The sequence below is a fragment of the Marmota flaviventris genome, chromosome 2 (assembly GCF_047511675.1).
Source record: "Marmota flaviventris isolate mMarFla1 chromosome 2, mMarFla1.hap1, whole genome shotgun sequence".
NCBI classification, from domain to species: Eukaryota; Metazoa; Chordata; class Mammalia; order Rodentia; family Sciuridae; genus Marmota; species Marmota flaviventris.
In genome coordinates, this window is record NC_092499.1 from 68,134,313 (window position 1) to 68,146,320 (window position 12,008).

The window sequence follows — 12,008 nt, forward strand, 5'->3', positions numbered from 1 at the left end:
GGGCTTGAGAGGTGGGAGCCCCACTTTAGGCACCTTGATTTTGAGCCCCATTGGTGACCTCAGCAGTGGAGATGAGAATGACTGAAAAAGCAATTCCTTAGGTCATTGACCACGCCATTGAGACTGAGAAGATGATTGAAAAGTACAGTGGGCTAGCCTCAGACCTACTCACTTGGATCGAGCAGACCATTAACGTCCTGAACAGCCGCAAGTTTGCCAACTCGCTGACTGGTGTCCAGCAACAGCTGCAGGCCTTCAGCACCTACCGCACAGTGGAGAAGCCACCCAAGTAAGGGCACTTGGGAGGGTGTGGTCGTCGAGGGCTACCCGACTGTTCAAAGGTAGAGCCTGGCTCTGGGTGTTATGAAGTGTATCCTTGGGCCACAGCCTCAAGATTCAAGAGCTGCATGCACATCTGTCACCAGCATCATGCCCCTCTTGGCCACCCTACTCCCAAGTCATCAGTTTATAGGAAACAGGCATTGATGAGAAACCCTGACTCATAACCAAGGAAGGTACTTTGTAGAACCCCTGCCCCCCACCCAGTGAGGCGCAGGAGAGGAACTTGAGGCTTCTGAGTCTCCTTGGAGCACTAGTTTTGGAGAGCTCTGCTTTTGTCTGTGTCCTGAGCTGCGGGTTTGTTTTCTGGAGATGACCTCTGTATTCTCAGCCTCTGAGCTCTCTGTGTGGGGCCTTGTGATCATCAAGTATATCCATCTATGCCTCTCCCATCTGTCACTGCTCCTCTGCAAAGCACTAAGCCTGCTGCTCAGAATCTCAGCACCACCCCACCACATGTATACACACACACACAACCATGCAGGCACATATGTGGGCACACACAAAACTGCATGTGCATGCACATGTGCACAAACAACCACACACATGCATAGGTCTGTGCACACAATCATGGATGCACACAAACAACCATGCACACACAGGAACATATTCCCAACTGTGCACAAACAGTACATCCACACATGCACATGAACACACATACACCACACACACATGCATGTGTGTACAATGCAGTTATGCAGGCATATATATATACTCACAACCATGTGCACACGTACATGCATGTGTCCACAAACATGCACACAAACATGTATGTGCATGTGTGGTCTCCCTTCGTATCTCCCACACTCTCCATTCAAGACTCTCAAACAGGGTGTTACCCTTGGTTGTATAGACAGTGCTTCAAGGACTTAGCCCTCTTAAGTGCCTCTGAGCACTGAGATCCATCAGGCTGAGCTTGTGGTGGACATCTGGCTTATAGCCAATCCCAGCTGCCATGTGAAGGGTGTTTACATAAGTAGCCCCCTGAGTTTCATGAAGACGTGTAAAAGTCCCCAGTTACGTGGAGCTTAGAGCCCATGTGGCAGACATCAGTCCTGCTACCAGTTCTTCGTCTCCTGTACCCACAATCCTCCCAGAGCCTATCCTTTCCTGACCCCTTGAAAACATCTGGCTTATAGGACTTGTTGGAAGATCCAGCTTATTAGCACTTGGGGGGAAAGTTGCATTCAGTACAATATGTTCTTATGTGGATAATGCTGCTCCTAAGGTTTTATTGACTCAATTAAAAAAAAACTGTCCAAAGAGCTAGTCAGAAGCCTTCATCCTTTGCAGAAGAGGGAAGAGTGTCTTTATGTCGATTGCTAAAACCTGATATCTACCAGAATATTTCAGTTAACTGTTCCCTGTGGAAGCAAATGATAAGTGCTGTGTTAGCCACTGTGTTTTCTCTCATATGCGTTATGAAAACCCAAACCCCTAAGATCTCCCTTGGTGAGAATGATAGATGTTGTAACAGGTAAGCAGACCTATGGCTTCCCTTTACTTTTCCTTTGTTTTTAAATCAATATGCTTTGCTGTCCAAGATCCAAAAACCTCTGTTGATGTCAGCAAGCAATTTGGCCATGAGGATCATGACACCAATCTCCTACCTCTGATTTCTTGACAGGTTTCAGGAGAAGGGGAACCTGGAAGTCCTACTTTTTACCATCCAGTCTCGGATGAGAGCTAATAATCAGAAAGTGTATACGCCCCACGACGGGAAACTAGTGTCTGACATCAACCGGGTACCGTGGTGTTTTCCATTATGCATTCTCAGTGGTGGGCTGAGCTCCTGATGCAGGCATGGGGAATGGCCCCTGGACGAGGTTAAACCAAGCCAGTTTGTTTAGTGGTATTAGCTGCTTGCTGGCTATTTGGAGGCGTTGTTCTGAGAGAACAGACTCTACCCACCATCTTTTTTTGTTCAACTCCTTATTCAGATACTCAGAACTATTCTATGGAGCCAGGTGCATAGCCTGTCCTTAATAGAACCTTTAATTTATCTTTGAATATGAAATATTAATTACTTATAACAAAAGAGAAATGTCTTAAGATGTTTCCAAGGGTTGGAGGTAATCCTTTAGTCAACAGGTATTTACGGAGCTTCCAGAGAGTCGGAAAAACACAATATTGGGTCTAGAGTCTGAGGCAGATTTAGGGGAAGAGGGAAGCGAGAGGTCACGACCAGTGCTCCTCCACTCTTTGTGTGGCCCAGACATGAAGCCCGAGCTTTAAACTGCCACCACGTCGCCCAAGAGCATTGAGATTTACCTAGAATCCCGAAATCACTGTCTGTCTGGTGAAAGAGACGGGAGCCCAAACCCACCCATTTCTTCTGTGCCCCAAGAATTCTCCTTCCGCCCCACACAGGCCTGGGAAAGTCTAGAGGAAGCTGAGTACCAGAGGGAGCTGGCCCTGAGGAGCGAGCTCATTCGGCAGGAGAAGCTGGAGCAGCTGGCCCGGCGCTTTGACAGAAAGGCTGCCATGAGAGAGACGTGGCTCAGCGAAAACCAGCGCCTTGTGACCCAGGTAATGGGGAGGCACTTGGGGATGGCAGGAGAGGAGAGTGCTTCAGAGGCCCTAGCTCTCAACTGACTTGGAGCCTGATCGGCCTCTCAACAGCAGCTGGATAAGCTTCTCCTCACCCTTGTAGCCCAGCTCCTTGAGATTGGCTGGATTAAGAATGGTTTCTGAGGAAGAACTCTCTGGAATTTATCGTCTGTCTTTTTTTTTTCTGTGCTGGAGATCCAACCCAGGCCTCACCCACGCTAGGCCAGCACTCTATCACAGAGCCCTATACCCCCAGCCTGTATTAAATTTCCTTTTTAGGAAAGAGCCTCATAGTCCAGAAGTGGCCCCTAAAGTTGTCTTACGTGGGCTGTAGCATCAGCAAAAGTGGGGGTCAGAGTTGACACTAAATGATGGTTCTCTGGGAAAGGTGAAATCAGATGCACCTTTTGGAATCTAAGCCTCTAGGCTTGGGACATATTTTACCAGCTAAGAATGGACCCCAGGGCTGATTCTCCATCAGAGCATCTGTTCCCTCCTACTTAGAGCTTAGAATGAAATTAAATTCTGTCCAGAAAGGGGGTAGCGAGTATATTGAGAACAATGGAGAGTGTATGTGCGCCCCAGATAGCACAAGGGTAAACCATCTGTTCGCAGCTTTGTGGCTTCTGAGAGCAAGCAGTCCCTCCTACCCAGAATCAGACAGGTCCTCTCTTGGCAGGGTGGGGGAGTGCCACCAGAGCTCTGCTAGTAATACGCCTGTCACATCACCCACGAGTGTGACACAGAGAATAAAATAAGGGACTGCTTTTAAAGGTTCTTGCAAGACATTTCGTTTTTGGAACTTGGCTCTGATAAGATAGACTGCCAAAAGACAGCAGACTGTCTCCTCGCTGGGAGTGCGCTTTCCCACCCAGCCGTTGTGCTGAAGGGACCTGCTTGCTCTCTACATTTGGGAATGAACTCGGGGGAATCTGATTGAACTGCCTATTGTTGTCCCTGGGGTACAGGATAACTTTGGGTACGACCTGGCAGCTGTAGAGGCTGCCAAGAAGAAGCACGAGGCCATCGAGACTGACACAGCTGCCTACGAAGAGCGGGTGAAGGCCCTGGAGGACCTGGCTCAGGAGCTGGAGAAGGAGAATTACCACGACCAGAAGCGCATCATGGCCCGCAAGGACAACATCCTGCGCCTGTGGAGCTACCTGCAGGAGCTGCTGCGGTCCCGGCGCCAGAGGCTCGAGACCACCCTGGCGCTGCAGAAGCTCTTTCAGGACATGCTGCACAGCATCAACTGGATGGACGAGATCAAGGTGGGCCCCAGGGACCACCTACCCCTTCCCCTACCCACCCCAAGTGGGTTCACCATGGGCCTTCGTGGCCCTGCAGTTAGCATATGCTCCCTTAGATACCGTTTAGCCAATCATATCCCTGAAGCAAAATGGAGAAACTGAGGCAGTAGAGTGTCAACATCATCTGCCTGTCTGCTGCTTGGCTCATTCTGCTCCATCCAGGCAGATGTCACCATCCCACGTACACAGTATCCCCAGTGACTAAGAAATCTTGGGTTTGTGGTCACTAGGGGCCAGCCTGCCGGATCAAGAAGAGACAGGCATTAATCAGGAGCCTGGAGAATCAGGCTGACACTGGTTGGAATCCACTCACAGTATAGGAACAACCAGAGTCTGAACTCTCCCCTGTACTCCAGTGGGTCTTGACCAAGGAAGTCACATCAGACTGACTGCAGAGCTTTCTAAAAATGCACATGCCCAAGCCTCGAGACTGATGTAGTAGACGAATACGGGGCTTGGGCTTTCCGTAGGACTGTCCATGGGTGATTCCAATGGGCACCCTCCGCATGAATTCCTGCTCTGTAATTTCTTCTGTCCTGAGCAGCAGCTCAGATACATGGACATGCCCTTGGGAGGGGTCCCATCTCTTCACTTCTTTTTGTCTGCTCTATCATGTCCTCCACCAGGCTCACCTATTGTCTGCTGAGTTTGGGAAGCACTTGTTGGAGGTTGAGGACTTGCTACAGAAGCACAAGTTGATGGAGGCTGACATCGCCATCCAAGGGGACAAAGTCAAGGCCATCATCGCAGCCACCCTGCAGTTCACTGAGGGGAAAGGTGAGCCCAAAGGTGTCTCCTATGGCCAGAGCCCCATCCTCTGGCCTGACACCCACTTTGGATATATCTTTAGAATTCTGCTTCTTTCATCAAGTAATAGTGCATGAAACTTGAGGATAGCCAAGCTCTCCAGATAGCAGGCAGCTGCCTTGGAATCTATACTCAGGAAACATTCAGAGCACTAATAAGACATCGTCCATCTTCCATTCTCTTTGCTAGTTCATTATGGCTGAGACCATTTAAATTTTTAGTTTCTGGTCTTAAATAGAAGATCTCACTGCCTCCTTAAAATTTCATTCTAAACTTTTTAATATCATGGACTGGGGATATAGCTCAGTGATGGAGTACATGCCCACCACACACAAGGCATGATTGCACACAAGCAGTTTGAATGCAATCCCCAATATTGCAAATAAATAAATAAATAATGTTGTATCATGCATTTCTATTGAGAACTGATTTAACTTTTAATCTCTCTTATTCCTAAAGTTTAGTGGGAACCAATGATAAAGAATTTGGCCTGACCTCTGAGTAACTGAGAACTCTGGCATCCAATCCTAAAGCCCCAACAAGATAGTAGCTTCGAGAGTGTATGGTTCTTAATCTGGTAACCGAGCTGAAAGTTGCCTATAAATAAAGCCCTTCCCTATAGTCATCCTCCCTCTTCCTATTCCAGGGTACCAACCTTGTGACCCCCAGATCATCCAGGACCGTGTCAGCCACCTGGAGCAGTGTTTTGGGGAGCTGAGTGATATGGCAGCTGGGCGGAAGGCACAGCTAGAGCAGTCCAAGAGGCTCTGGAAGTTCTTTTGGGAGATGGATGAGGCCGAGAGCTGGATCAAGGAGAAAGAGCAAATCTACTCCTCCTTGGACTACGGCAAGGACCTGACCAGTGTGCTCATCTTGCAGCGCAAACACAAAGCCTTCGAGGATGAGCTGCGCGGGCTGGATGCCCACCTGGGGCAGATTTTTCAGGAGGCCGAAGGCATTATTGCACGCAAGCAGTATGGGTACCCGCGGATAGAGGCCCGCGTCAAGGAGGTGTCGGGCCAGTGGGACCAGCTGAAGGAGCTGGCTGCCTTTCGTAAAAAGAATCTCCAGGATGCGGAGAACTTCTTCCAGTTCCAGGGAGACGCGGACGATCTGAAGGCCTGGCTGCAAGATGCCCACCGGCTGCTCTCTGGTGAAGATGTGGGGCAGGATGAAGGGGCCACGCGGGCCCTGGGGAAGAAGCACAAGGACTTCCTAGAGGAGCTGGAAGAGAGCCGAGGGGTGATGGAGCACCTGGAACAGCAGGCCCAGGATTTTCCCCAAGAATTTCGGGATTCCCCCGATGTGACCAACAGGCTACAGGCCCTCCGGCAGCTCTACCAGCAGGTGGTGGCCCAGGCGGACTTGCGTGGGCAGAGGCTGCAGGACGCCCTGGACCTGTATACAGTGTTTGGGGAGACGGATGCCTGTGAGCTGTGGATGGGCGAGAAGGAAAAGTGGCTGAAGGAGATGGAAATCCCAGACACCCTGGAGGATCTGGAGGTCGTGCAGCACAGGTCAGAGGGGCTCAGCCTCTGCTCACCTCCCCAGCCAAGGCCTGGGTGCCACCTTCCACCTCTAGGTCAGCAGGGGTCTCTGAGAGTCAAAGGATATCCTTGGTGCAAATTTCAGGTGGTAGGAGCCCTGAGTTCTGTTCTGGCTTTGTGGCTTTGGGCGCTTCACCCATTGGGCTCCTCACAGGGATTTGCTAGTCCAGTTGCTGAGTTCCTTCTCAGCTCTAGCAACCTTTGCTCAAGGAATTGAATGTGGAAAGTAGGAGCTGGTGAGGATAAAGGGGCTGTGAAGCTAGGACTGTGCCAGTTCTAGTGTCCTGTGACAGTCCCTAAGCCACAGAACTCCAAGCAGCTGCAGAGACCAGTTTGTAAACTAGCAGTCTGCAAGGCCACCCTCACTTCTGGTGTTCTGATTCTAGCAGCCTTCTGGAAGGGGAGGCATGTTCAGTGTGTGCATGGAGGAGAGGCAGCATTTCAGCAGCCTAAGCTCAGAATCCAGGGATAGAGGAGGATAGAGGCTGCTCCCCAGAGCCATGCTCAGGTGGCCCCGCACTGATGCCTGAAGGTCCTGGGCTCTTACCCAAGAAGGCTGACCTTCATAATTCCAAAGCCCACTCCCCTTGGCAGCTCTCCCTTGTCTACTCAGGAATGGAGCATATCCTTGCACTACAGAGGGCATCCTTTGGGTCAGGGTATCAGGGAGTGGAACCAGGTCCAAGAGCAGTAATCAAGACGTTGGAAGTGTGGCAGGTGGTCAATGGGTGATTGACTCCTCTGCCCGTAAACACTCCGTAACCTCTTTAGAGGCCTCCCTTCCCTTCACACTTCTCCATGGAGCCACCAGCCCTCTCCCAACCTGATCCAGGAAATGCTAAACCACGGAATTGAACCCATGAACCAGAAAATAAGGGTGTGCCAGAATATCTGTCCCCTTTTCCTGCTCACCTGAACAAATGATTTTAGGAAGCAGAAGGAGAAAGCACCTCACTGCTCCTCATTTTCTCTATCAGGTTTGACATCTTGGACCAGGAGATGAAGACTTTGAAGGGTCAGATCGAAAGCGTGAACCTTGCTGCCAACAGCTTGGTGGAGAGTGGCCACCCACGCAGCGGGGAAGTGCGGCAGTACCAGGACCACCTGAACACCAGGTCAGGTGTGGTGGGACTTGGGCTGGGGGTACCTGAAGTATCCCTTGTGGCTATGCAGTGCCACATTAGTACCTTCAGTGCCCCTGTCTTTCTCAGCCACAGTCTTATACCTAGACCTGGGGCTGGGCAGCTAGGAGGAAAATCTGTGGTGAGCAGCAGGGTGAGCAACCAGGAGGAGAGCCGCGGTCACTGAGCTTTGATGGCTGCACATGGATAGAAGGGGTTATAGACACTTGCGCTGGAAGGGACTTCTGAGTCCATTTAGATCAGCTGTATGGTACTCATGCCATATTTCCCTGGACATGCTTGGGCAGGGAAAATTGCTTTCTGAGAGCTCTTAAGTACTGTCCATAAAAGAATGCTCCCGCCTGTGCCAAAATGCAGCATCGATAATAAGGTTGGCTTGAATGAAGAAGAGAATTAGCAGGGAGCCTCGAGCAAGCTTCATGGTTGGAACAAAAAACAGGCCCCAAGGAGCCTTTAGAGAGGGGGTGCTTTCAGTGCAGGATGTAATTGCTCATTAGTTCTCGAAGGATCTCTAAGGACAGAGCAAATGCCTGCAGTCTCTGTTTTTACCCTAGGCTCTGCACACACACTGCCATGTGTTCTACACTTAGGCTTGAGCCTCACTCTGCCTGGGGTAATCTGGAAGATGGGCTTAAGGAAGACCCTGTTGTAAAGAAATGGACCTGTGCAGTGGAGACTCCACTGAGGGCCTAAGGGAAAGCAGGCAGGAGTGAGATAGATACTTTGGAGCTACTAGAATGGGGTTGATTGTCTCAGCCCTCAAGGATGGAGACTGTAGTTCAGAAGATCCCTTTATAAGTCTGGTGTTTATGCAGAGCAGGGAGACACCTCTTCACTCTTCTTTAAGCTTGTTAGGTTGTGTGTGAGAGAAAGGCAGCGGGAGTGATTGAAAGATTGAAAGACTGAGAGATTATTGTAGTTGCTACTTAACTGAGGAAATTAGAGCCATCTAAATCAGAGGAACTTCCAGATAGGAGGAACTTCCAGATAGGAAGAACTTGTCAGCTGCACAATGAACTGAAGCCAGAGACTCTTGATCTTTACAGACCCCTGATGCATGCCTCATCCCAAGTGAAAAATATCAAAGTGCCTGCCATTCTTAGATGAGGGAAAATCTGAGGCTTTAATAATGGTAAGATGGTTCTGCATTGAGTCTGAGAGTTGAAAAGGCCCGAGAAGTCATCTGGTCTACCAGGCATGGGAAGCCCACCCTCTCACAATGCAACTCACCCTCTTTTGGGCAACTTCTTTTGGTTAGAATGCCTGATTCCATGTTGAGTGGAAATTGCCTCCTGGAACTTGTACGTGTGGCTTTTGTTCACTCTGATACTTAGAGATGTTAAAATTTATTCTGATTCATCTTCCATGTGTAGCTCTTCAAATAGTTTTCAAAACAACTATTCTACTCCTCCACCCCAGTCCTACTTCCCTGCATCTGCTCTTCTCTGCCACTGCGCTTGTCCTCTGGTCCCTATCCTGTCTGTCCTTTAGGCCAGTGCAAGTTCATCTCCTTCCCATTTTCCCAGATGAAAAATGATCTTTCCCTCCTTTGCACTGGTTTCAAGCTTCACATCCTGCGTTGAATTATAATTACAGTCACTCATCACTTAACACAGGAATACACTCTGAGAAATGAGTCATTAGGCAATTTCATCATCATGTGACCATTGTAGATAGAGTGTACTTATGTAAACTTAAATGGTCTAGCCCACAACACACCTGTGCTCTAAGGGTGTGTGTGTATGTGTGTGTGTTACAGTCTGTTGTTCCTAGAGCCACAATGCACAAAACAACATGAGATTAAATCAAGCACAAGAAAAAATTATGCAATCGAGACACGGTAAACATGAAATATTTGAGGCTGCTGGCTGACACAGCACACTGTTTCATAATAAACTTTTACAAGCAGAAGGAGCACACTCTAAAATAACATTCAGGAGTAGGTATAGTTAATATGTAGACCAGTAACATAGAACCAAGGAAGTAGCTCAATGGTACAGCCCTGGCCTAGCACGTGCAAGGCCCTGGGTTCAATACCTGGCACCACAAAAAAATACCACTGAGTAACAGTCATTTATTATTGTTATCAAGTATTATGTACTGTACGTAATTGTGTGTGCTAGACTTTATATAACCGGCAATGCAGTAGGCCTTACACCAGCGTCACCACAACCAGGTAGGTAACATGCTGCACTGTGACTTTTCTACAACTGCAACATATTTCTTAAGTGGTAGGCATCACAAATGAAATATCGTTATATGTGCAGGAATGTATGTATGTGTGAGCTGAAGGACTTGCCTACTTTTCCTATAGGCAAACAAAGGGCCTTATCTCTACCTATGCCCACCATGTTTTGCATAACAACCACATTCTGGTCTTAGGTTCACTCTGTTTGGAATATTCTTTTCCCAGATATCCACTTGGCCTGCTTTCCTACATTCTTGAGGCCTCGGCTCCATGTCAGCTTACTGGAAGAGCCCTCCCTGACCACCCCATGAAAGAAGCACGCTGTCCTCACCAGTCCTCTCTGCCTCTGTACCATAATCTGGCTTTATTTTTTTTTCTTTGCATGTTATCACTCTTGGTGATTACAGATGCATGTATTCATCCCTGCCCACTTGAGTGAAAACAAGATTTTCTGTTCTTTGCCATATTCCCAGTGCCCAGGTCAGTGTACTACACACAGCATGTGAAAGTTGTGTGACAGATGCTTAGTGAATGAGTGAACAGGGACAAAGCTGAAATATTTCTGCCTACTTGGCACATATGAGTCATTCAAATGCTCATCGAATGTGTGATCATCTTCACTCTGCATTCTAGTTAACCAAGATTTTTCTAAAAAATCTTGGGCCCAGGACCAACACTGGGTTCCCAGTGTTGCCTGATGCCAGTAAATAGAGTGGATATACCAACTTCCTCCTTGGAGATGGTGCTATGTAAGAGGAAAGTGTGGATTGGGAGGAAGACTAGACCCAACCCCAGCTTCTCTCCTTATGGGGGCTTCACTTGGTGGCTGCATGGAGGCCACACAGGAAAGGCCTGGACAATCACGTTGGGACCTCTTGCCCAGGGGCACAGCCAGACCCTCTTGCAGGGGCATTTCACTGTCAATTCAGAATGATTTTACACCAACTTGGAGAAAGCCTTCAGCTTCTTTCCCCTGGCTTCCCACCCTCAGAGGAGCGTCTGTGTGCCAGGCACAGAATCCCCTTAGAGCACAGGGACCTCATCGTCTAGGAGGAGAGCTGAGAAGTCCTCAGGTCTTGCTTTTCTCGCTCATGCATGGTCTTCCCAATCCCTTCCCATGGGAAAGCCTTCTTTCTGCAGACCTGTCTTTCAGAGCAGACTATCCACTGTTGTCTACTTTGGGAATGACACAGTGCCTTCCACCTGGCCTGTCTACCTAGGCCCTCCACTTCCAACACCTGGGTGCTGGGATACAAAGATGAAAGAGAGTCTCAGGATCCTCCTCCTCCTCCTCTTCTTCTTCAAATATTTTTAGTTGTAGATGGACACAATACTTTTATATTTATTTTTATTTTTATGTGGTGCTGAGGATCAAACCCAGTGCCTCACATATGCTAGGTGAGCGCTCCACCTCTGAGCCCCAGCCCCAGCCCCTCAGGGTCCTCTTCTTAAATAGCTCACCTCAGTGGAGGCACAGCTCAGGTGGCGTCTGCGAAATCTGTCCTCATCTCCTCATCACTCCTTACAGCTCCCTTCATCCTCTCTGCCTTATTTGTGCCATGTACACGGTCCTTTATACAATAGATATTTTGTGAGCTTGGCTTATTTTTTTCTCTAAGTCATATACTCCATAGTTCAAGATCTGGTTTTGTCAGTATTCTTCCAAAGTCTAATCTAATGCTTCATTCCCTTGTGGGTAATAGAAGAGAGATGGGTTCAATTGGTGCATGAGCAGTGCACATCCTCTCATGTACTTATATATTATAATGGTGCAGAATGAGAAAGCCTGGGCCAGGGAGGTACCTCTAGTAATCTGGCCTAGCTGATAGGCAACTCTTTTTTTTTGTACTGGGGATTGAACCCAGGGGTGTTTAACCACTGAGCCACATCTCCAGCCCTTTTTAATATTTTATTTAGTGACAGGGTCTCACTGAGTTGCTTAGGGCCTCACTAAATTGCTAAGGCTGACTTTGAACTCATGATCTTCCAGCAGAAAGCCTCCTGAGCTTCTGGGATGATGGGTGTGTGCCACCGTGCCTGGCTTGATGGGTAACTCTTTAAAAGAGGCTTATGTGCTGTGGAGCAACCCAGGTCCTTGGGACATCTGCCAGACCTTAGTATATTT

General features: G+C 48.7%; 1 protein-coding gene across 1 annotated transcript in view; it reads left to right on the top strand.

The window, feature by feature from the left end:
- Positions 1 to 12,008, top strand: part of Sptb (spectrin beta, erythrocytic) — a 69,362-nt gene that overhangs the window by 21,240 nt on the left and 36,114 nt on the right. The window contains exons 8-14 of the mRNA XM_027929453.2: positions 102 to 289; positions 1,967 to 2,084; positions 2,710 to 2,868; positions 3,858 to 4,160; positions 4,826 to 4,976; positions 5,653 to 6,523; positions 7,531 to 7,668. Of these exons, the coding sequence (XP_027785254.2) occupies positions 102 to 289; positions 1,967 to 2,084; positions 2,710 to 2,868; positions 3,858 to 4,160; positions 4,826 to 4,976; positions 5,653 to 6,523; positions 7,531 to 7,668 (1,928 nt within the window). The remainder of the gene's footprint in view (positions 1 to 101; positions 290 to 1,966; positions 2,085 to 2,709; positions 2,869 to 3,857; positions 4,161 to 4,825; positions 4,977 to 5,652; positions 6,524 to 7,530; positions 7,669 to 12,008) is intronic.